Consider the following 26,284-nt stretch of genomic DNA (forward strand, 5'->3'; position numbering starts at 1 on the left):
AAGTTATAATGTTAGAGATGAGTTTTACTCATGACTTGAAAAATCCTGGATAGGAAGCAGGGGTGGTTAATGATAGAGTAAGATGTCATTGTTCCAGAATGATAACAGGTATTCCAGCTCACTATTCTGCATGCTGTGCTTACACAGACTCATTCTTAGAATAGTTGTTCAGGATTCAATAAATGAAGGAAAAAGAAGGGTAAAGAACATAGATCTCTGACCTCATCTGAAAACAAGTCTATTTTGTCTTAATGAAATAGGATGAATGAATAAAATATCGGCACAACGGATAGCGTTCCTGCCTCTGAGCCAGTGCTTCAGATTTGAGGCTCATTCTAGGTCTTGATGGGTAAGGAAAGTGTGTTCATTCTTTGGCCAATCAGTTTGAGTATCAACTTATAAATCCTTCTAAAATAAGATGAATGGTAGGCAATATGCATGGGAGAGATTTCAGTCAGCCACATGCTGCAAAGAAAATTGTAACCTTTACTAGCATGATGAATAGATCCAAGCAAGAAGCTGAGTGGCACAGTGGCACAGTAGTCAGCACTGCAGCCTCACAGCACCAGGAACTGGATTCGATTCCATCCTCGGGCAAATATCTGTGTGGAGCTTGCACATTCTCCCTGTGTCTGTGTGGGTTTCCGTCGGGTATTCTGGTTTCCTCTCACAGTCCAAAGATGTGTAGGTCAGGTGGATTGACCATGCTAAATTGTCCATAGTGTCAGGGGATGTGCAGAGTAGATGGGTTAGCCATGGGAAATGTAGGGGTAGGGTAGGGGAATGGGTATAGGTGGGATGCTCTTCAGAGGCTTTGTCGGTGTGGACCCATTGAGCCAAATGGCCTGTTTTCACACTGTATAGGGGTTTTATGATTCTATGAACATTCATGCGAAGGTGAATTTTGACACCACAAGTCAGACTTCTTGAGGATAATAAAGTATGAAGCTGGATGAACACAGCAGGCCAAGCAGCATCTTAGGAGCACAAAAGCTGACGTTTTGGGCCTAGACCCTTCATCAGAGCTTCTTGAGGAGTTGGTTGGCCAGTGAGGATTGGTGCTATTGACACAGGGTTTGATCCTGCTTGAGGAAGATATGGGAGCTGCCTTCTTGCATTACCTGTGCTGGGGAGGAAGGACCTGCCTTTGGGGAGTGAACTTGAGGAATTTAATACGTCTGTTTTTATTATACCAGATTGCTGTGACATAAGAAAAATTGGCACTTCCTTTTGTATCCATTTATATGTTCCTCTTTGATCTCATTTGACATTGGCATTTTGATTGGCTTAGCAGTTATGAATTTCACTCTTGTTTGATGTGTGTAAATACTAATACATGCACTTGTTTTATCTAGCCATTGGTGACAGTATTCTGCACTCGCTGCATTTTCATTTGAAAAATGGGTGTCGATATTGGAGGGCTAATCGCAATCATCTTGTTCTACTTGGCCATCCTAGCTGTTGGAATATGGGCAGCCTGGAAAAATAAAAGCAAACCAACACATGGCGAATTACTTCGAAATGAAGTTATTATGATAGGGCGGAGAGACATAGGTTTATTTCTTGGTATTTTTACTATGACTGGTGAGTTTATTCATTTATACTTAGTCTTACCTTTGCCAAAGGTTAAATTAGTACTTTTTTAATCATTGATGTCAAGAAGAAATGTTATAGTTTGCACAAACCATTTAAGACCTTTCCTTACCATTTTACTATTATTTCTTAGCAACATGATGGTTCCCTATGCTGGGGTTTGGACACTTTTAGGGTTGCAGTGTTCACATTAGTCAGAATGCATAACATGATTTGATATACAATAATGCTCCTTTTCCTCATTTTCAGCCTGCAGTCACTCTGAGTACTAACTGCAACAGGGCCCACATGAACTTGGAGCTTAATTGAAACTCCCAATCCCATTCACAAAGGACTTTTAGGGCCAGTGAAGAGAATAAATTTGTTCACTCTGACACTGAACTTAAATTCAAGGATAGAGACAGAAAGCCATTATCTATTTCATTAGAATTCCCGATATATCTAGTAATTAGATAGTGATTTCAAATAATCAAATACTAATAATTAAATAATAATAATAAATCAAACAATAAACAATAAAATAATTAGAGTTTTGGCCAAGATCTGTAGCTCGGGTTGTGGATGAGGTTGTTGACTTGTTCATTGATGATGTCACCTAGCATGGTGACGAAATGCCTGAACAAAAACAAGCCAGCTCAGCGAGCAAGTCAACAACCTCATGAAATATTTAAAGATCTGCCCTCCATAATGACTCCTCGTGCAGTTGACCCAAGCAAAGGGCTGGCAGCTCTAAAGCCTAAGCAACACCGTAAGGAGATGTGTTTGTGGCTGAAGCAGCTCACTGACATCATGATGCCTTTAAATGGAGGCTCTCCTGGACAATAAAAGTTAAAAGGTCATGAAAAGGAGAAAACGGGTATCTATACTGCAGTGGTTTTCAAACAGAGCGATGTGAAATTTTGTGCAAAGGGATAAAAATCAACATAAAACACATTTGAAACATAAATACAATCTTTAGCTTGTTGTATGCACCATGTTGCACATCTTGGCCATCATAATAAATGCAAGTACAATTTGACATTTATGTGCGATCAATTCAGTTGAAAAAAGTGTGTGTGCCAAGGAATTGTTTTTCATTGAATTGTGCTGTGTTACTGAAGTGGTTGGGAACCACTGTTCTACAGGTCTACTGCCTGCCTCTCCATTCCTCCAAACTGATGTACAGCTGTGTGCTAAGTTTGCTTCTTCCATCAAATGGGTGCTTCACAGGCATGAATGAAAGGTAAGGTGGTTGGCTCCACCCTCAGAACAACTCCCCCACATTCGCTTATTGACGATAAGAGGGGACCTCCTTTCCTCACTGCGCCCAGATGGATATCTGGAGGCAAAATCAGAATGGCGGATACTCCGCATCACAAGTTCTGCCCAAGTTCTTACCTTTACGTTAAATCAGCATTCCCCAAGTGCTAAAAACAAAACAATGGCCTTGGATCATATGATGATGATGGTAATATTAGTAATTAGTATTATAGATACATGTGGCAACGAACTGAAATAAATAAGATCAGTTCCTAATCGTCTTGTATCTGTCCCATAGCCACATGGGTTGGTGGTGCTTACATTAATGGTACAGCAGAGGCAGTCTATGTTGTTGGACATGGATTTGTATGGACACAGGCTCCCTTAGGATTTGCAGTAAGTCTTATCATCGGTAAGGACAAAATTGTTTTCTACAAATGTTTTGCATATATTTTGGTCAATTCACTATTTTCTCTGCAATATGCAATAATACAATTTTTCTTCAACACAAAAAAGGTATAAAATTACCAAGGGCAGTCAAAACTATTTTAAACAGCAAGGGATTATGTTGTACAACTGTTGAATCAAAATTCCAGGATATTTCAGAGATAATAGGAACTGCAGATGCTGGAGAATCCAAGACAACAAGGTGTAGAGCTGGATGAACACAGCAGGCCAAGCAGCATCTTAGGAGCAGGAAAGCTGACGTTTCAGGCCTAGACTCTTCATGAGAAAAGTCTAGGCCCCAAGCATCAGCTTTCCTGCTCCTAAGATGCTGCTGGGATATTTCTTCAGGCCTTTTGGAAACAGTCTTTGAATTTATAATTAAAATTTTATATTTTAATCTTTAGAACAGAAGTTGGAGTGCTTTCCAGCTTTCTTTGTGGAAAAAGCCCTTAAATACTGACAAAAGCTTGTTGATTTTCTATTTTTCCCTCACAGCCTCACTGGTACCACTGCTTTGTTTTAGATCAGTGTTCTTTTAAAAAAAAGCAAATCAACCCACGAATAGAGAAAAATAGATTTCATTCCGAAGCAGGCAGTGTGTCTAGATTTGGATGTATAAAATTCTGATATCTTCTCATATTTCCATGCATTTTATGAGGCTGGATTTGAAAATTTGCATTTTGGACAGCTCCAGGAAAATTTCTTAAGCTGTCGATTCTTGTATCGGATAGAGAAGTAAAATATTAAAGGTGTTCAACGCAAAGTGTAGTAATAACATTAGCAAGTTTTGAGAAGATTTGTAGCTCAGGTTGAGGTTCTGGATGTGAGTTTGCTCGCTGAGCTGGAAGGTTAGTTTTCAGACGTTTCGTCACCATTCTAGGTAACATCATCAGTGAGCCTCCGACGAAGCGCTGGTGTTATGTCCCGCTTTCTATTTATAACATTAACATTATTACTGCAGTATTAACACTGACGACAAAAGAACTACACAAAGTACAATTTCCACTGAAGTATTTAAAAATATCAAATTTGTGATCTCCATAGAGATCAATAACTTTTAGAAAGAAATTTGAATTTCTAGTTAATAACTGGGAGAATGACACTAGATACTTTAATGCATTCACAGCAACAAAAGAGTAAAGCCATTATTGAAGAAACTATATATTTGTTGGCAACTTCTACTTTAAGCCACAGAACACCCCTTTTTTATTTTAACAAAGCTGAGAAAGTACGCTTCAAAGGCATACATGACACTATCTTTTAATTAGACATTACATTCTTCCAAACAACAGTTCAAATGATTCTTAGCTCCTGAGGGTTTACATCCCCTCTTTTCCAATCTGGAAACCTGATCTTAGGTAGACTATAGCATAAGTCACATGGCCCCCTTCATTTTACCCGGGACTGTCCCGAAGCACAATGTTTTAAACTTCAGTAGTAAAATTGTTTCCTGTCCAAAAAAAAATCATGTCACCATTAATTTCCCAACATGTCCTCTGACATTTTAATGTTAATATTTCTAAAAAAATTTGATCTTAAACAGTCAAACACCCTTTAACTGTTTAATTTAATGTTGAAATATTTTACTGACTTTGTGTGTATTTGGCCTCTTCTCTGTCTTTGCATAAACTGAAACCAAGTTTTTAATTCTGAATTTCTGGCCATGTATGGTGGGGTTAAGGGGATTAATGTCTAAATGCCCCATGTTCCTTTAAAAGGAATGCTTTAAGAGCAAAAATGGTTGCCTAGATCAACCTTTGATGTAAAAATCATACTGAGACCGACAAAGACTTTTCAGAGGGAATTACTTTTCAATCTCCAACAAAGGTGACAATGCTTTTATGTAGTCCCAAGGGGCTATATGTGCAATGGACATATCCAGCCAAATCCTAGAAAATCTGGTGCAATGACTTCCAACAATAGAAAAGTCACCCACTCCCAAAAGAATAATGAAAAGAATGAAAAGTCACTCCTCCAATCACAGATAATAAAATGTGAGGCTGGATGAACACAGCAGGCCCAGCAGCATCTCAGGAGCACAAAAGCTGACGTTTCGGGCCTAGACCCTTCATCAGAGAGGGGGATGGGGTGAGGGTTCTGGAATAAATAGGGAGAGAGGGGGAGGTGGACAAGAGAGTTGCAATGGGAGAGAGATTCCCTGAGGTTGGTCCGGAGGGAGGAGGGTAACTTCTTCAGGTTAGGCATCCCTGGAAGAGGCTTCACAGTGAGGTTAAAATTGTATCAGTGATAATGGGAACTGCAGATGCTGGAGAATCCAAGATAATAAAATGTGAGGCTGGATGAACACAGCAGGCCCCGCAGCATCTCAGGAGCACAAAAGCTGACGTATTTATTCCAGAACCCTCACCCCATCCCCCTCTCTGATGAAGGGTCTAGGCCCGAAACGTCAGCTTTTGTGCTCCTGAGATGCTGCTGGGCCTGCTGTGTTCATCCAGCCTCACATTTTATTATCTTGGTTTCTCCAGCATCTGCAGTTCCCATTATCACTGATACAATTTTAACCTCCAATCACAAGCTTGTTCTCTCCTGCACTTGCTGCTGAAATGTTCACTCATGACCCAGAAGAGACGCAGCCTGTGATTGGACAAGTTGCAAACAACTATGAAATTCCACATTGGCATTAAGGGAGTCCATGGGTCAGTCTTCTGCCAGGAACTGAGGGTTGAGAGCTGTGAAGGAAAATTTGAAAATTGTTGTAAAGCTGAGCGCTCCAATTGGCAGAGATACAGGTTCTTTTTCCAGGATGGTCTTTTGCTGGACCAAGGAGTTCCATCTGCTGGATGCTGGGTGGAGATACCAGTCAGAAGAAGAGATGGGTAGGAGAAGGAGGCTGTGGCAGAGGGCCTGAGAAGGAAGAAGCATGCCTAAGTGGAGTGGGTGGAATGAAGGAGATTGCAAGAAAGGTGTGGAAGAGAGAGAGAGAGAGAGAAAGGCTGAAAAGGAATGAGAACAGTTTTAAATCATTCAACAAAGGAACACTCAGTTAACTGGGATCCAAAAAAAAACCTTTAAATCACTGATTCATAGTGAAAGAACACAGAATATTTAGCTTCTGGCTGTTCAGCAACTAAAAAACATGGAACCAAAGCAATGGATTATCCTGTACTGAACACTGTTAGTTGTTGAATTTTAAATCTGCAATTGAGGTCTAAGATGCAGTACATAGGGCTGTAACTGCATGGTTTTAAATGTTCCGCTTTTATAAATATGAGATGAAAATGCATTTAATGTGACCTCGCCATCTGCAGAAGTTGTGTTTACATTGATGGCTTTTCCAGTACAGATGTGTGGTGGCTATTGTGAAAAAAGTATTTTGTTAACTCAAGCTGGTTACGCATCAATTTAAATACTGTGTTGGCAAGGAAACTAAAGCCACAGCATACAAGGAAAGCAATAGGTTTATGTAAGAGTTGATCATTATTGAGAGTGTTGATAAAATATTCTAACTGCACGTGAGTCCAGATACCCATGTGTTAACACATACAGAAAGTATTATTATGTGAGAGCATCACCTTATAAATGATTTAGTCAAAATCAGAAAGTAATCCCCAAATATAAAGAAAAGCACAAATTTAATAAGTTGTTTCAGAGATAGATTCTCCAGCATCTGCAATTCCTACTAAGATAACAAGGTGTAGAGCTGGATGAACACAACGGGCCAAGCAGCATCAGAGGAGCAGGAAAACTGACTTTTCAGGCCAATATTCTTCTTCAGACCCTTTCTGGCTTTCTTGCTCCTCTGAAGTTGCTTCGCCTGCTGTGTTCATCCAGCTATACACCTTGTCAATTTAATAAGTTGGCCTTGATTAAAAAATAATCTCAGGAGGAACTGTCGCAATAATTCATTTGGCCCTTAAATAGCAATGTGTTTCCAAGCCTTAGTTAGCTCCTGCAATGTGTCTTGTGTCTTCAATCTTCTCCATAAACTAATCATCTTCCCACCATCTGTTGCAATATGATGAGAGCTCAAAGTGGAAGATATTTTTGTTTTGTTCAAAGGAAAGATTGAAATGAAGTTTCATTTTCTTATGACGTTTTAAGAATTTGCTTTGTTTCTTTCAGTGTTCTCCAGTTTTCAACTCCGGGTATTGCCATCCTGCTGGTTATTAGTCTATAGATGACAGGTATTTCAGAGAGTCATAGAGTCATACAGCATGGCAACAGACCCTTTAGTTCGACCAGCCCATGTCGAACATAATCCCAAACTAAACTAGTCCCACTTGCCTGCACCTGCCCCATAGCCCTCCAAACCTTTCCTATTCATGTACTTCTCCAAATGTCTATTAAATGTTGCAATTTTACCCACATCTACTGCTTCCTCGGGAAGATCATTGAACATGTGAACCACACTCCATGTAAAAAAAAATCCCTCATGCCTTTTTTAAATCTTTCTTCTCTCATCTTAAAAATGTGCCCCCTAGTCTTGAAATCTTTCATCCTAGGGAAACGACATCTACCGCTAATTCTGTCTATACCCCTCATTATTTTATAAACTTCTATAGAGTCACCTTTCAACTTTTTACGCTCCAGTGAAAAATGTTCCTGCCTATCTAGCCTTTTTTCTATAACTGAAACCTTCCAAGTCCAGCAATATCCTGATAAAGATGTTTTAGAGATAGTAGGAACCGCAGATGCTGGAGAAACTGAGATAACAAGGTGTAGAGCTGGATGAACACAGCAGGTAAAGCAGCACCAGAGGAGCAGGAAAGCTGATGTTTCAGGCCTAGACCCTTCTTCAGCCTAGGCCCGAAACATCAGCCTTCCTGCTCCTCTGATGCTGCTTGTCCTGCTGTGTTCATCCAGCTCTACACCTTGTTATCTCTAATATCCTAATAAATCTCTTCTGAACCCTCTCCAGCTTAATAATATCTTTCCTATAATGTATAAAAGTAACTTACTTTTAAAACATAGCAATCTCCTCTTGTCATATCATCAAAGGCAGGGGAGAATTTTAACAGTCATTAAACAAACCCCCAGTAGAATTCAACAAACTCAGCAGTTTGAATACCAACCCAGCACATACGTCCCACAGGCTGTAGGCTGTGGAACATTAACATCATAATGTATACCTGCCATTACTAACAGGTTTCTGATGCTACAGAAGAAGCCACACCACCATTTATACTTGAAGAGCAACTGTGGGATGGAATCCAATGTCAAGAAGGGTCTAGGCCCGAAACGTCAGTTTTTGTGCTCCTAAGATGCTGCTTGGCCTGCTGTGTTCATCCAGCTCTACACTTTGCTATCTTGGTTAAATTCCTTTGTTTTTACTGTTAAATAGTACCGAAAAAAGACTCCCACCAGGTTTCATCAAGAAACCAAAAAAAATGCAATTATGAATACATATGGTCTTTATAAAGAGGCAAAATAGATTATTAAGTGTTACTGCGTAAACTTAAACTCCATCCACTTTAAACCCAAATGCACGCAAACATTCATACACAGGATGAAATATAACATAACTCTTTGCAGTGTTTATTATGGGCTTGAAACATTTTAAAAACAGAAAATTTTGGCAATCAAGAGTCCAAGACACACAGATGGAATGAGGTGATTTTCTTAGTTTTTTTGACTTTTGTTGATGAGATCACATTGCTGTGAGCTTCAGGGTGATTGAAGATCCTCGGTTTATGTCGTTGGTCAGTTATACCTGGGTATTATATTGAGTTACCAGTTCAGAGTGCTGTCTTTTACTCACAAAGAGAGAGACAGAGTGAGTGGGGGTCAGAGAGAGGACTATATCCTTACAGCTCTCTGACTACTGTAAATGTTTTCATTATTTCCAGGAGAGACAGAGACAGACCTATCGTTACAATCTCCATGGAGGTCTCTTTTGAATTGTCCACAGTTCCGAACGAAAATGGTCTAAAAATCATAGAATCGTACAGTAGAGAAGAGAGCCTTCAGCCCATTGAGTGTGTACGTCCAAAAACACACTACTACCTGCAATAGTTTCCCACACTAGGCCCATAGCCTTCAATGTTATGATAATTCAAGTGCTTATCCAAATACTTTAAAGGTTGTGAGGTTTCCTGCCTCAATTATCCTCCCAGGCAGTGCCTACCAGACCGTACGACCCTCTGGGGAAAAAAAATGTTTCCTCAAATCCCCACCAAACCTCCTGCTTTTCACTTTAAGATTATAGCCCCTTGTTATTAACCTTTCAACTAAGGGAGCAGCTGCTTTCTGTTATCACTGTCCATGAACCCCATAATTATATACATCTTAACCTGGTTCCCCTTCAATATTCTCCACTCCAAAGAAAACAGTCTAAGCTTATCCAGTCTCTCTTCTTAACTAAAATGCTCCATTCCAGGCAATATCCTGAGTGACCAGTACTGCACACATTAGCCCAAGATGTAGTCTAACTAAATTTCTGTACAGCTCCAACGTAACACCCCTGCTCTTATAATCTATGTCTCAATGGGTAAAGGTAAGTATTCTGTATGCCATCTTAACTACCCTCTTAACCTGTTCTGCCATCTTCAAGGGTCTGTAGGCAAGCATCTGAATTTTCTTGCCAGTTATCGAGTACTCCCCTGTCTCGTTACTTTTTTCAAAGTCCGTCGACTCACTTTTATCAGGATTAAGTTCATTTGCCACTGATTTGGCCAATCCATTTATAAATTTGTTACTTAACACCTTCTTCACTGTGATCTACCTGACTAATCATTGTGTCATCCACAAATTTATTCTTCATCGATACCACACCCCTGCCCCACCCTGGACCACATTCTCATGTACATCATTTATGAATATCACAAACAATAAGGGACCCAGCAATGAATCCTATGGTAAACTGCTGCACATCAGGCCCCAGGAACAAGTAGCCTTCTACCACCACCCTCTGTCTCCAACCACTAAGCCAATTTCCAACTTGCCAAAGTTACAAAAGGCCCCGTGAGCTTTTCAGAAATAGTAAGAACTGCCGATGCTGGAGTCAGAGATAACACAGTGTGGAGCTGGAGGAACACAGCAGGAACAAGAACAAAGACAGAATCCCCCTTGTCCTCAAATATCACCCCACTAACCTCCGGATTCAACGTATCATTCTCTGTCGCTTCCGCCACCTGAAATCTGACCCCACAACCAAGGATATGTTTCCCGCCCCACCCCATCTGCCTTCCATAGTGACTTCTCTCTCTGCGACTCCCTCATCCACTCCACACTCCCCACTAACCCCACCACCTCTGGCCCCTTTCCCTGCATCCGCAGGAAGTGCTATATTTTCCCACCTATGCCCAGGACATCACCCACGTCCTCCGCCTCCTCCAAGACTTGCAATTACCTGGCCCGCAACACTTCATCTTCTCTATGGACATCCAATCCCTATACACTTTATCCCCCACACAGATGGCCTAAAAGCCCTCCACTTATTCCTCTCCCACAGGTCCAACCAGTCACTCTCCACCAACTCCCTCATCTGCCTAACCAAACTTGTCTTTACCCTTAACAACTTCCCCTTTCACTTTCTACAGACAAAGGGGGTGGCTGTGGGAACCCGCATGGACCCAAGCTATGCCTGCCTCTTCAAAGGATACTTGGGACAGTCCCCTTTCTGCAGCTTCACCGGCACTATCCCCCACCTCTTCGTCCGCTACATCGATGACTGTATCGGCGCTGCCTCATGCTCCCACAAGGAGTTTGAACAGTTTATCAACTTTACTAACACCTTTCACCCCAACCTCAAGTTCACCTCGACTATCTCTGATACGTCTCTCCTTCCTGGACCTCTCTGTCTCCATCTCTGGTGACCACCTCAAAACTGACATCTGTTTCAAGCCCACCGACTCCCACAGCTACCTAGACGACACCTCCTCTCACCCATCTTCCCTCAAGAGTGCGATCCCACATTCCCAATTCCTCCGCCTCCACCACATCTGCTCGCAAGATGGGGCGTTCCATTCCCGAACATCCCAGATGTCCTCTTATTTCAAGGACCACAACTTCTCCCCTTCAGTGGTTAAAAATGCTCTCAACTGTGTCTCTTGCATTTCCTGCATCTTTGCCCTCACATTCCCTTCCCACAACAAGAACAAAGACCAAATGCCCCTTGTCCTCACATACCACCCCACTATCTTCCAGATTCAATGCATCATTCTCCTCCACTTACACCACCTGCAATCTGACCCCACAACCGAAGATATATTTCCCTCCCCACCCCTAACTGCCTTCCATAGGGACCGCTCTGTCTGCAACTCCCTCATCCGCTCCACACTCCCACGAGCACCACCAACTTCGGCACCTTTCCCTGCAACCTCTGGAAGTGCTATCCACCACTGCCTACCTACGTTCACCTATCACCACCCCAACTACCTTCCCAAGCCCCACCCTCCTCTCTATTTATTTCAGAGCTCCGATCCGCCTCCCCCATTTCTGAAGAAGGGTCCCAACTCAAAACGTCAGCTTTCCTGCTCCTTTGATGCTGCCTGGCCCACTGTGTACCTCCAGCTCCACACTGTGTTATCCCATGACCTTTTGCCTTCTTTATCAACTTTCCCATGTGAGATCTTGTCAAAGACTTTGCTGAAATTCATGTAAATTATATCAACAGCCCTACTATCATCCAAACACTTGGTTAACACTTAGCAACATGCAAACTACTGTTCCTTCCAACAGTTTATCGAGCAAAAGTAACATGTGGAGCTTGTTTATGTCAATTGACATCTTGCTCAATTTAAGCTTGATAAAGAGGTGAGTGTCATTGTCTCATGTGACCATTTACCAGGGCTGTAGAAACAGACATTACAGCTCCAGATCTGCATTGTTCAGGTGGAGATTGGAGATGCTGAAAACAGCCCGATAATACAAAGCATAGCACCTTGTAGAAAGCAAACGCAGTTCCAAATTGGCAAACTTCACTTGAGTAAGGAAGTGTTTTCTGGCCCTCCACCTCCTTCTTCAAAATTTGGAAAACTACAGCATAGTGATAAATGTTTCCTTGAAATGAAAATAAATTGTTCACCAGATTAGACAAACTGCATCACTTTAAAGCAAGATGGAAAACCATTATATCTCTACGCACCCAAGAAGATTCTGGCTTTCTTGCCAAATTGTGTTCAGAAAAAAGCTTCAGGAAAACCAAAATGAGTGTCCTTTCCTTGGTAACCAAATCAACCAAGTGCTGCTCGAGCATGGTCACTTTGTCCAAAACAATTGAGTCAATGTGTGGTGACCTAACTTGGCTCAACAAAATGGTTGCTAAGGAGATCCATCCCATGATTACTGATGACAAGAGCTTAGTTAAATTGTCTAAGAAAAGAATCCTCACCAAATTTAGTTCCAACACCGAACTCTGGCAGGCCCCATGAGATGACCATTCAAAAGTACTTGTGAATGTTAACTCCATTTGAGACATATTGTTTCAACTATCTGCACTTTAGGATTGTCTCAATCCCAGAAATCTTCCAAAATATTTAATGCAATTTATTGCATGGCTAGGAAGTGGCCATATTACCACATACATGGCAGATTGATTGAAGGGAGACAGTCAAAACATATGACCTTCATTTCCATGCAGTGTTCAAGTTCCTATGGGCTGTGAGGCTTACTCAACGAGAAATGTGAATTATCCTCGCAATCTCTTCACTCATGGGTCACTTTGTTGGCAAAGGTGGCATTAGGCCAGACCCACAGAAGGCAAAAAATGTTAGCTTCCAATTCCAAAATCAGTTCATGAATTACAAACGTTTCTGGGCAAGTTAAACCAATTGACAAAACTTTTGCGTCACTTGGTAACAATCAATCCCTGGAACAGGAGTTACTCAAATAGATGGAAGGATGGTGCCGGCATTTGCATCACAAAGGTACATTACTAAAGGTCAAGGACATGCTGGCTGGGCCATTAGAACCTATCCCTTCCAACCGTTAAAGCTGATCCAGCTACAGGCATTGGAGCAGTGTTCCTTCAGGAGCAAGCAGAAGCGTGTCAAAACAGGTCATTGTGCTTACAGGGCATTCTCTGACATGATAACAAGCTACATAGGTATAGAGAAGCAGGTCCCTTCTGTTACGTGTCCCTACAAGAGGCCTTCAGATAACATTCTTTCTGAGAAGGCCATCACAGAGATGGGCCATAAATCATTGGTCTTTCTTTTAGACTGGAGAGTTGACAAGGATGTCTCCACAAGTAGGTAATTCATCTCCGCTTTGATATGCCTATGAGGCCAGATTTGTGCAGGCAAAGTTGCAAATGATGGCAGATGCCGACTCTAGAATGACAGTCAATAGCCATCAAATGTCTGATAAGGAATTTGCCGGCAAACTTGAATTGTAGATATGTGCCATGTCAACAGAAGAGCCAGAAACCCAAAATAGGCTCAATCAAATCTGACAGGAATAAGTAAAAGTTTTGCAATGTGGTGCCATGTGTTGGTGTTATGTTTGAACTTAGCCTTACCAAAAGCCCAGTGAGTTGGCCTTGAAAACTTAGTTTGAGCATCAACATGTCATCATCATAGATGGATCGGTGCAAATTAAAATTGGAATGGCCAAACTGTCAATCAGATTTGACTGGGATAGTTGGAACTGCTGATGCTGGAGAATCTGAGATAACACGGTGTGAAGCTGGGTGAACACAGCTGGCCTAGCAGCATCAGAGGAGCAGGAAAGTTTGACATTTCAGGTCGTCTCAACCTGAAACGTCAAACCTTCCTGCTCCTCTGATGCTCCTTGGCCTGCTGTGTTCACCCAGCTTCACACTGTGTTATAATCAGATTTGATTGTCTGGACAAATTATATCAAGGATACTTGCACATTATCAAGAATCTGGGCTCACGCATGTTGAACCCAAAGGTCTGAAAAGAAGTTGAGGACCTTATAGCTGACTGTGAAGGTTGCTTTTAATAAGCCTCAATACAGAAGAATTAATTCGGAATACTCACCCACCAGAATATGCAAGTGACTCAGAACTGAACTAGTTATGTTTGACAGGCAGTCTTGCTTTATTGTTGTCAACTATTTTTTATAGTGAGAGATTGGTTTCTTCATTTGGATAAGTGACCAGTGATTTATTGCAGAACTAAATCAACAGCATGGATTGTGGCTGTGGCAATTCTTAAGGCCTGCTCCTCCCTTCCCCCACACTGTAGAGTGATTACCGCAGAGCTATACATAAACATTTGTCTGCCTCCCTCTCTCTTTCTCTGCCTAATGGAGAAAGGTGTCCCTGATCATGTAGGGATTGTAGCTCTTTATATTTCTCATGGTGCTTAAAGAGAAGAATTAAACGCCACTCAGTTGTCAGTGTCACATATGAAGTGCTTACAATACATGTGGTTGTATCTGACAAGGAAATATAGTTCATTAACAAGCCTTTTAGCTACTTTTGGATTTCAACATATACCTGGATCGCAAACAAGTCCAAGGGGGAAACAGAAGATGGAATACAGATCATAAAATATTTTCTAAAAAATATATCAGTTATATTGCCTCAATAAATTACTGGCCCACTCTGCTCTGATAAGACTTATCACCATCAGAAATACTGAAAGATTAGGAAATCTGATGAGTCCAGTCCCCATTTTATTAAAGGGGCTGAATCTATTGTTGAGTCCAAAGGATTCTAGAAATGTTTCTTACAAATGGGAGCCTTGTCTACTACAGCAAGATACTCATGACAATGGAGACCACCATAACATTGCTACAACTGGACCAAGGGCAACAGGTATAAGAAAGGGGCCTATACAGGAATGATATGGTTATCCAAGAGTCTATGGATCAGCAGTGATCATACATTGTCCATACAGTGGAGGGTATTATATGGAAGAGATGCAGTACTTTGTCTTATTGCAAAACCTTCATCCATTAATGCCTCTTGCGATTAATCCATTGACGGACATCATGACAGTAATGGTTCATCGACCATTCAAGAGCGGCATTAACATCAACAATCCTCAAGCCAACAGACATAAAACCTCCAAGTCGGATCTCAATACACACTGGATAAGTTGTCAAATCAATAGTTCATTTGAATCTACATAATTAGAGACTAGAGAGGAGAAGAGCTAATGGCAAGTGTAATTTGTTTGTTCATCCCGTTTTACAATGGGTTAGAAACTGGAAAGCTAGAAACATTCGACAATGGGGCCAGGCTAATCCAGCCTTCAAACCTCTTCCACTCTTCTAACTTGTTGGAAAGATGAGGTTGAACCCCTGATAATTAAAATCAAAACACAAGCCCCCAGTCTGTCACTGTGGGAGTGGAAGTCCTCTTCTAGTAATTAAACCTGAACTTATTTGACGGTAGAAGTGAAGAAATTAGTGGAACTAATAACAAATCAAATAATTTCCCCTTAATACAAACGATTCTCTAATGTAACAAATTCTAATGGTATGCTGTTCCAATAAATACACATAGCACTTATAAAAACCCAGGTAATAATAAAAATAAATTAAAACTTAGACTCTCAAAGGTACAGCCAGGTTAAGTGTTCCAAAGTTCTTTGCCTTCTCCACTGATCTTCTGTCAGGAATGCTTTCTTGTGAATTGTTCTATCAGGAATCTTAGCTAGAATTACCATGGCACCTTTATGAATAAATGGTGCTTTCTCAACGGGCTTCCAGATTTCTGTGGGAGCCAGATACTTACTCTCCAGATGGCAGTTTGCTCCCAAACTGATTTTCTAAAAACCTCTTCTTATATACCCGCAAGGACCCATCAATTTTCTTAAAATATGCTGGGTCTAAGGTTGTCAAAACCATCAGATTTAAATTCAATTGGTTTTAAATCTCTATGTGCCTGGTTTAAACTAATTGGCTGACCTTCAAGCTGGTTGCCAAAACATCAAAACAAGCCAAAGATTTCAAAGCACACGATCAATTAATACATGTTTCAGTTTCAGAACTGTCTGTGCCTCTTCAGCTGCTTCCTGAGACATTTTCATTTGGCTCTCCAAGTTTAGAAAAGTACATTACCTCTTAAAGGGACTGTACACTCTTGCCCCCTTCCATCACTTTTACAAACAAATTCTAACATCCTGCCTTCTAGTTCACAAGTACTCTACTTAACTTCGCATCCATATGTCTAAAGCTGATCATCCAACTCAATACCTTGTTCCTACTACACCTTTTTAGTCCTAAAAGCTACATCTAAATCCTTCTTAAAGGTTTAATGTTTTGTCTTCAACTACTTTCTGTGGCAGAGAGCTCCACGGGCTTATCACTATCTCTGAGTGAAGACATTTCTCCTCATCTCAGCCTGAAATAGCCTACCCTGTTTCTATAAGCTGTGTCCCCTGGTTTTGGACTCACTGGTCATCAGGAACAGACCCCTCAACCATCCCAACGTCCCCCTCAATTCTTCCAAATGCCAATGAATATAGTTCTTTCTGGTCCAGTTTCGCTAGGTACAAGTCCTGCCATCCTAAAGAGCAGTCCAGTAAACCTTTGTTGCACACCCTCCAAAGCCAGAATACTCTTCCATGCATAAGGAAACATTAAATTGCACACAATTCTTCAATTCTTCAAGGGTGGTCTGACAAAGACCCTAAAGAATTGAGGTAAAAAGTTACATTGATTGAGGTTGTTACGTAAGTGAATGGATATGAAAGTGTTAGACTAGGATTTAAGATTAAGCTCTGTCCACTCTGGTATAATACCAGCAACTGCTGGAAAGCTGCAGTTATCATTCCACTACTGGTCTGCATGGCAGACAGAATGAACAGAGGAGAACAGGTTTTTCACAGTTAAGGAGGAGGAAAGGTGATGAAAGCTATCAGCAACAGTTTTATAAAGGAACGAATATGTAAGAATTAATGTGGGAGCCAACACAGTCACTGGGGAGAGTATTGGACAGTTCAGGCTCTGAGTGGGATTCTGAAATGGTGAAAGATTCACTGGTCTTGCTTACCCCTCGTTACTAATAACTAAAATGCCTAAGAATGTAGTTACTGAGATACAATAATCACGTCCTGTTTTCTATAACCAGAATCTCTCCTGTTGAGATATATTTGTGGTTCATTCTTCAAATAGACTTATTCCTTTGTTTTATGAGTTTAATTAAGAAATACTTTAATGTTAGCTATTACCTCATTTCTCTATTTTTCTACTTATTCTATGAAGTGATGCTCAATTCTTGACTGTTTCACGTTGTGCCTAGGTTTTGGTGCCTTGGTACCTAAGATGGTACCTTGTGTAGCAACATTACTTTTCACTGTACTCCTGTACACATGGCAATAAAAATCTATATATAAATAAGGATGTAAATAACCCTTTATATTGTAGGAAGAGGGATTGCTAGCAGCACTCCAACTCAACCAGAGGTGGTTAGTTCATGCACAAGTCATAGAACCATAGAATTGTACCCCATGGAAACAGAGCCTTTGGTTCTGACCATGCCAACCGGATATCCAAAATTAATGTAGTCCCATTTGCCAGCATTTTACCCATATCCTTCTAAGCCCTTCCTATTTATGTACCCATCCAGATATCTTTTAAATGTTGAAATTGTACCAGCCTCCACCACTTCCTCTGACAGCTCATTCCATACACGCACCATCCTCTGCATGAAAAAGTTACCCCTTAGATTCCATTTAAATTTTTCACATTGCATCTTAAACCTATGCCCTTTCGTTTTGAACTCCCCTACCCTGGGAAAAAGACCTTGACTATTCACCCTATCCATGCCCGTCATGATATTATAAATCTCTATGAAGTCAGCCTTCAGCCTCTGATGCTGCGTGGAAAGCAGTCCCGGCCTATTCAGCCTCTCTCTATGGTTCAAATCCACCAGTCTCATCAAATGTCTTTGGCACCCTTTTAAGATTAATAACATCCTTCCTGTTGCAGGACTGTACACATTGTTCTGTAAGTGGCCTCACCAATGTCCCATACACCACTACATGACATCCGAACTCCTATTCTCGATGCACTGACCAATAAAGGCAATCATGCCAAATTCCTTCTTTACCGCCCTGTCTACCTGTGGTGTCACTGTCAAGGAACTATGTACCAGAACTCCTTGGTCTCTCTGTTTGACAAAACTCCCAGGACCCTACCATTAACTATGTAAGTCCTGCCCTTATTTGTCTTACCAAATTTATCCAAATTAAACTCTATCTGCCATTCCTCGACCCAATTGTCCAGAGGATCAAGGTCTCATTGTACTCTGAGATGATTTTCACTGCCCACTACACCACCAATTTTGGTGTCATCTGCAAACTGTCTAACCATGCCTCCCGGGGCGGCACGGTGGCTCAGTGGTTAGCACCACAGCCTCACAGCGCCAGGGGCCGGGGTCCAATTCCAGCCGTGGGTAACTATCTGTGTAGAGTTTGCACATTCTCCCCAAGTCTGCATGGGTTTCCTTCGGGTGCTCCCGTTTCCTCTCACAGTCCAAAGATGCTTTTTGGGTATCCATTCCTTTTAAAAACTCTGTATAAGTGCAGGCTAGGTGGATCGGTCTTGCTAAATCGCCTGTAGTGTTCAGGGGTGTGTGGGTTATAGGGGGATGGGTCTGGGTGGGATGCTTCAAGGGGCAGTGTGGACTTGTTGGGCCAAAGGGCCTGTTTCCACACTGTAGGGAATCTAATTTCATTCAAATCATTTGAGGTTGAAGACTTGCTTGCCCAGCCAGTGTGTTTGGTTGTAGACACGTTGTCATCCTGCTAGGTGACGTCGTCAGTGCGCCTCCTATGAAGCATTGGTATTCTGTCCTGCTTATTATTTATATGCCTTGGTTTGCTGGTTGGTGTCACTTCCAGTTTTGTTTTCAGTGGTGTGCACATTGGTCCAGATTAATGTACTTGTTGGTGGAGTTCCAGTTGGAATACCAGGCCTCCAGGGATTCCTTGGCATGTCTCAGTTTGGCTCATGCAATTATGGATATATTGTCCCTGTCAAATTTATGTCCTTCATTGTGTTTGAATACAGACCTGCATCAGGACATTATTCAAATGAGGCACAACACACTACACAATGAGCAGCAACCCGGAACTGCACTAAGCACAGCACTTATACAGAGTTTTTAAAAGGAATGGATACCCAAAAAGCACCATCTGCCATTACCACTCTGACAGAACATAACAAGAAGACTTAACATGGCCAGACACACTAGGCACCCTCCTGTACATCAGAGGCATATGAGAGATGACCACAAGACTACTTCAGATCCCTAGGTATCAGGGTAGCCCACAAACCAACACCCACCCTGCAACAGCTACTGACAAACATAAAGTTCGGAGGAAGGGTCACTGGAACCAAAACGTTAACTGTGTTTTCTCCTTCACTGATGCTGCCAGACCTGCTGAGCTTTCCCAGCAACTTTGTTTTTGTTCATAAAGGATCCCATTCCCGCAACCAGTAAAACCCATGTAATATACAAAATACCATGCAAGGACTGTGAGAAACATTACATAAGCCAAACTGGAAGAAAACTGACAATAAGAGCACTGATAAAATGAACACCAACTAGTCACCAAGAGACATGACCAATTGTCACTGGTCTCAATACACATGGACAAAGAAGGACACAAATCCGACTGGGACAACACATCCATAATAGCACAAGCCAGAAACATACCTGGGAATTCCTGGACACCTGGCATTCCAACCAGAACTCCATCAACTAACTCATTGACATGGATGTGATACACAAACCACTGAAAAACAAAACTTGAAATGATGCCAACCACCCAGAAAACCGAGGCAAATAAATAACGAATGGGACAGAAACCAATACTTCACCAGAGGCGCACTGACGATGTTACCCAGCAGAGTGACAAAACATCTTCAACCAAACACTCCGGCTCAGCGAGCAAGTCTACAACCTCATCCACAGCTCGAGTCACAGATCTTCTCAAAAACTTTCAAGTCATTTAGAAAGATGATGAAAAGCAGTGGATCCAGCACTGATTCTTGTGGCAAACCTCCAGGTCGAAAAGCAGCCCTCTACCACTACTCTCTGTCTCCTGTTGTCAAGCCAATTTTGTGAGCATTGGCTAGCACTCCCTGGATTCCAGGTAATCGAAACTTACTTAATAAAATGTGAGGCTGGATGAACACAGCAGACCCAGCAGTATCTCAGGAGCACAAAAGCTGACGTTTCGGGCCTAGACTCTTCATCAGAGAGGGGGATGGGGTGAGGGTTCTGGAATAAATAGGGAGAGAGAGGGAGGCAGACCAAAGACGGAGAGGAAAGAAGATAGGTGGAGAGGAGAGTATAGGTGGGGAGGTAGGGAGGGGATAGTTCAGTCCAGGGAAGACGGACAGGTCAAGGAGGTGGGATGAGGTTAGTAGGTAGAAGATGGAGGTACGGCTTGGCGTGGGAGGAAGAGATGGGTGAGAGGAAGAACAGGTTAGGGAGGCAGAGAAAGGCTGGACTGGTTTTGGGATGCAGTGGGTGGAGGGGAAGAGCTGGGCTGGTTGTGTGGTACAGTCGGGGGGAGGGGACTAACTGGGCTGGTTTTGGGATACGGTGGGGGAAGGGGAGATTTTGAAGCTGGTGAAGTCCACATTGATACCATTGGGCTGCAGGGTTCCCAAGCGGAATATGAGTTGCTGTTCCTGCAACCTTCGGGTCACATCAATGTGGCACTGCAGGAGGCCCATGATGGACATGTCGTCTAAAGAATGGGAGGGGGAGTGGAAATGGCTTGTGACTGGGAGGTGCAGTTGTTTATTGCGAACCGAGCGGAGGTGTTCTGCAAAGCGGTCCCCAAGCCTCCGCTTGGTTTCCCCAATGTAGAGGAAGCCACACCGGGTACAGTGGATGCAGTATACCACATTGGCAGATGTGCAGGTGAACCTCTGCTTAATGTGGAATGTCATCTTGGGGCCTGGGATGGGGGTGAGGGAGGAGGTGTGGGGGCAAGTGTAGCATTTCCTGTGGTTGCAGGGGAAGGTGCCGGGTGTGGTGGGGTTGGAGGGCAGTGTGGAGTGAACAAGGGAGTCACGGAGAGAGTGGTCTCTCCGGAAAGCAGACAAGGGTGGGGATGGAAAAATGTCTTGGGTGGTGGGGTCTAAACTTACTGCCCAGTCTACTGCGTGGAACCTTGTTGATTGCCTTGCTGAAGTCCATATAGACAAGGTCTATCATTGTGCCTTTATCTCTCTTATTTGTTTCCTTTTCAAAAATCTCAATCAAGTTTGTGAGACACCATTTTCCATGTACAAAACCATGCTAACTATCCCATATCAGTCATAAGATAACAAAGTGTGAAGCTGGATGAACACAGCAGGCCCAGCAGCATCTCAGGAGCACAAAAGCTGACGTTTCGGGCCTAGACCCTTCATCAGAGAGGGGGATGGGGTGAGGGTTCTGGAATAAATAGGGAGAGAGGGGGAGGCGGACCGAAGATGGAGAGAAAAGAAATAGGTGGAGAGGAGAGTATAGGTGGGGAGGTGGGGAGGGGATAGGTCAGTCCGGGGAGGACAGACAGGTCAAGGAGGTGGGATGAGGTTAGTAGGTGGGAAATGGAGGTGCGGCTTGAGGTGGGAGGAGGGGATAGGTGAGAGAAAGAACAGGTTAGGGAGGCGGGGACAAGCTGGGCTGGTTTTGGGATGCAGTGGGAGAGGGGGAGATTTTGAAGATTGTGAAGTCCACTTTGATACCATTGGGCTGCAGAGTTCCCAAGTGGAATATGAGTTGCTGTTCCTGCAACCTTTGGGTGGCATCATTGTGGCTCTGCAGGAGGCCCATGATGGACATGTCATCTGAGGAATGGGTGGGGGAATTAAAATGGCTCGCAACTGAGAGGTGCAATTGTTTATTGCGAATCGAGCGGAGGTGTTCTGCAAAGAGGTCCCCAAGCCTCCACTTGGTTTCCCCAATGTAGAGAAAGCCACACTGGGTACAGTGGATACAGTATACTACAGTATACTGCATCCCAAAACCAGCCCAGCTCATCCCCGCCTCCCTAACCTGTTCTTCCTCTCACCTATCCCCTCCTCCCACCTCAAGCCGCACCTCCATTTCCCACCTACTGACCTCTTCCCACCTCCTTGAAATGTCCGTCCTCCCCAGGCTGACCTATCCCCTCCCCACCTCCTCCACCTATACTCTCTTCTCCACCTATCTTCTTTTCTCTCCATCTTCGGTCCGCCTCCCTCACTCTCCCTATTTATTCCAGAACCCTCACCCCATCCCCCTCTCTGATGAAGGTTCTAGGCCGAAACGTCAGCTTTTGTGCTCCTGAGATGCTGCTTGGCCTGCTATGTTCATCCATACTTTGTTATCTTGGATTCTCCAGCATCTGCAGTTCCCATTATCTCTAATCAGTCCTTGCCTTTCCAAATGCGTGTAAATCCTGTCTATCAGAACCTGCTCCAACAGTTTATCCACCACTTACATCAAGCTCTTGGATATGTATTTCCCTGGCTTTTACTTACAGCCTTTCTTAAATAATACCAAATTAGCCAACCCCCCCAGTCTTCTATTGAAGAATCTAAATGGGTCACATTAGAAAAATAAGGAGTTACACAATTAAAACAGATGAGGAGAAAGGACTAAGGGTTGAGAGTTTTGAAATTCCCTTTCTCAAAAGGCAGAATCTTTAATTACCTTTCAGGCAGAGGCAGATAGGTTCTTGATTACCAAGGGGATGAAACATCATTGGGGTTTGCAGGAATGTACATTTGATATTAAAATCAGATTAACCAGGATCTTACTGAATGATGGAGCAGGCGTGAAGTGCTAAGAGGCCTACTCTTGTTCCTTTTATGTGTGTTCAGTGCTAAATAAAGAAGCTGATGGCCCTTTTTCATACCAAGAGAAAGGAGGACAATATGTTCTTGCTGACCAAACAGATTCAGACTTCACCCCAAGTAAGAGGGCTTTCCTACAGTGTAGAGTGACATTGAGTACACACACATAGCTTTTTGGACACTGCATCCAAGTGCAAAGCCATACAAAATCCACAAAACATTCCATTCCTTCAATTTGCAACTCTTCTATGCTCATTGGGATTCTGGCAGCAGTCATGTTCACTATGAATACTTCATTCACTATGTCAAATCAGTGCATGGCCCTTGGGCAATTGAGACTATTCACTAGCTACCTGGCTTATGAATCTGGTGCACATTTGTGAGCATATTTGAGATACATGAGTAGAAAACCAGCAATCTTCTTTCTACCTGGATGGCCCACGAGTGCATGATTAATTAATAATACCCTGGTACTAATTCCCCTTTCAACACTCCCACACATTACCTTCCCTCTACAGTGAGTCAGCATGGAGTGCACTTGGCCACAATATTGAAACAAAAGGCACTGCTAAACAACAAATCCAACCTGCTTTTATCAAACAAACCAGAGATTTTTATTTCATAAAAGCCAGTTATTCATTCTTTATGCGATGCCTTCGTGAATGGAGAGTTTGAGCTAAAGGGACATGCTGCATATGTTGCACCTACTTTCCCTGGAGCGGCGAAGACTGAGTAGAGGTTTATAAAACCATGAGGGGCATGGATAGGGTAAATAGACAAGGACTTTTCCCTGGGCTGGGGGCATCCAAAACTAAAGGACTTGGATTTAAGATGAGAGAGGAAAGATTTAAAAGGGGCCTGAGGGGCAACCTTTTCATGCAGAGGGCAATGCTTGTATGGAATAAGCTGCCAGAGGAAGTGGTAGAGGCGGGTAGAATTACAACATTTGAAAGATATATGAATAGGAAGGGTTCAGTGGTATATGGGCCAAATGCTGGAAAATGGGACTGGATTAATTTACGATATCTGGTCAGCATGGACAAGTCGGACTGAAGAGTCTGCTTCCTTGCTGTACATCTCTTTGCCTCTATGACTCTATGTTTCCTGGGTGTGTTCACCTGCTCTAGTGTTCCTAGCCATGCTACGCCAATGGTTGCAGGGGTGGTGCGTTCCCAATCATGGGGGTAGCCTGCATGTGACTTTGCCAGACAACCTTGACTAACCCAGAGTGTAGGAGTCCTAGCTACACTTTGTCCCATGTTTGCCTAGCAGCAGCATATTAGGTTAGATAACAAAGTGTGAAGCTGGATGAACACAGCAGGCCAAACAGCATCTCAGGAGCACAAAAGCTGACATTTCGGGCCTAGAGCCTTCATCAGAGAGGGGGATGGGGAGAGGGTTCTGGAATAAATAGGGAGAGAGGGGGAGGCGGACCGAAGATGGAAAGAAAAGAAGATAGGTGGAGAGAGTATAGGTGGGGAGGTAGGGAAGGGCTAGGTCAGTCCAGGGAAGACGGACAGGTCAAGGAGGTGGGATGAGGTTAGTAGGTGGGAAATGGAGATCGAGGTGCGGCTTGAGGTGGGGGGGGGGATAGGGTAGACAAAAAAACAGGTTAGGGAGGCGGGGACGAGCTGGGCTGGTTTTATGGGATGCAGTGGGGGGAGGGGACGAGCTGGGCTGGTTTTGGGATGCAGTGGGGGAAGGGGAGATTTTGAAGCTTGTGAAGCCCACATTGATACCATTGGGCTGCAGGGTTCCCAAGTGGAATATGAGTTGCTGTTCTTGCAACCTTCGGATGGCATCACTGTGGCACTGCAGGAGGTCCATGATGGACATATCATCTGAGGAATGGGAGGGGGAGTTAAAATGATTCGCGACTGGGAGGTGCAGTTGTTTATTGCGAACCGAGTGGAGGTGTTCTGCAAAGCAGTCCCCAAGCCTCCGCTTGGTTTCCCCAATGTAGAGGAAGCCACACTGGCTACAATGGATACAGTATACCACATCGGCAAATGTTCAGGTGAACATCTGCTTAATGTGGAATGTCATCTTGGGGCCTGGGATGGGGGTGAGGGAGGAGGTATGGGAGCAAGTGTAGCACTTCCTGCGGTTGCAGGGGAAGGTGCCGGATGTGGTGGGGTTGGAGAGGAGTGTGGAGCGAACAAGGGAGTCATGGAGAGAGTGGTCTCTCCGGAAGGCAGACAAGGGTGGGGATGGAAAAATGTCTTGGATGGTGGGGTCGGATTGTAGATGGCGGAAGTGTCGGAGGATAATGTGTTGTATCCGGAGGTTGGTGGGGTGGTATGTGAGAACGAGGGGGATCCTCTTTGGGCGGTTGTGGCGGGGGCGGGGTGTGAGGGATGTGTTGCGGGAAATGCGGGAGACGCGGTCAAGGGCGTCCTCGACCACTGTGGGGGGAAAGTTGCGGTCCTTGAAGAACTTGGACATCTGGGATGTGCGGGAGTGGAATGCCTCATCCTGGGAGCAGATGCGGCGGAGGCGGAGGAACTGGGAATAGGGGATGGAATTTTTGCAGGATGGTGGGTGGGAGGAGGTGTATTCTAGGTAGCTGTGGGAGTCAGTGGGCTTGAAATAGACATCAGTTTCTAGCTGGTTACCTGGGATGGAGACTGAGAGGTCCAGGAAAGTGAGGGATGTGTTGGAGATGGCCCAGGTGAACATGAGTTTGGGGTGGAAGGTGTTGGTGAAGTGGATGAACTGTTTGAGATCCTCTGGGAAGCAAGAGGTGGCGCCGATACAGTCATCAATGTAACGGAGGAAGAGGTGGGGTTTGGGGCCTGTGTAGATGTGGAAGAGAGACTGTTCCACGTAATCTACAAAGACACAGGCATAGGTTGGGCCCATGGCCACGCCCTTAGTCTGTAGGAAGTGGGAGGAATCAAAAGAGAAGTTGTTGAGGGTGAGGACGAGTTCAGCTAGGCGGATGACGGTGTCGGTGGTGGGGGAGAGGTCGGGCCTGTGGGACAGGAAGAAGCGGAGGGCCTTGAGGCCATCTGCATGAGGAATACAGGTGTATAGGGACTGGACATCCATGGTGCAAATGAGGTGTTGGGGGCTAGGGAATTGGAAGTCCTGGAGGAGGTGGAGGGCGTGGGTGGTGTCACAAATGTAGGTAGGGAGTTCCTGGACCAAAGAGGAGAAAATGGAGTCCAGATAGGTGGAGATGAGTTTGGTGGGGCAGGAACAGGCTGAGACAATGGGTCGACCAGGGCAGGCAGGTTTGTGGATTTTGGGAAGGAGATAGAAATGGGCCGTGCAGGGTTGGGGAACAATAAGGTTGGAGGCTGTGGGTGGGAGGCCCCCTGAGGTGATAAGGTCATGGATG

The 26,284-nt window shown here is 43.6% G+C and overlaps 1 protein-coding gene across 1 annotated transcript in view; it reads left to right on the forward strand.

Moving 5' to 3' along the window:
* Positions 1–1,388: 1,388 nt before the first annotated feature.
* Positions 1,389–26,284, forward strand: part of LOC125453258 (high-affinity choline transporter 1-like) — an 87,401-nt gene continuing 62,505 nt past the window's right edge. Inside the window, exons 1-2 of the mRNA XM_048532582.1 lie at positions 1,389–1,584; positions 3,131–3,244. Coding sequence (XP_048388539.1) covers positions 1,401–1,584; positions 3,131–3,244 — 298 coding nt within the window. The 5' untranslated portion in view covers positions 1,389–1,400. The remainder of the gene's footprint in view (positions 1,585–3,130; positions 3,245–26,284) is intronic.

The sequence above is a fragment of the Stegostoma tigrinum genome, chromosome 6 (genome assembly GCF_030684315.1).
Source record: "Stegostoma tigrinum isolate sSteTig4 chromosome 6, sSteTig4.hap1, whole genome shotgun sequence".
In the NCBI taxonomy this organism is placed as follows: Eukaryota; Metazoa; Chordata; class Chondrichthyes; order Orectolobiformes; family Stegostomatidae; genus Stegostoma; species Stegostoma tigrinum.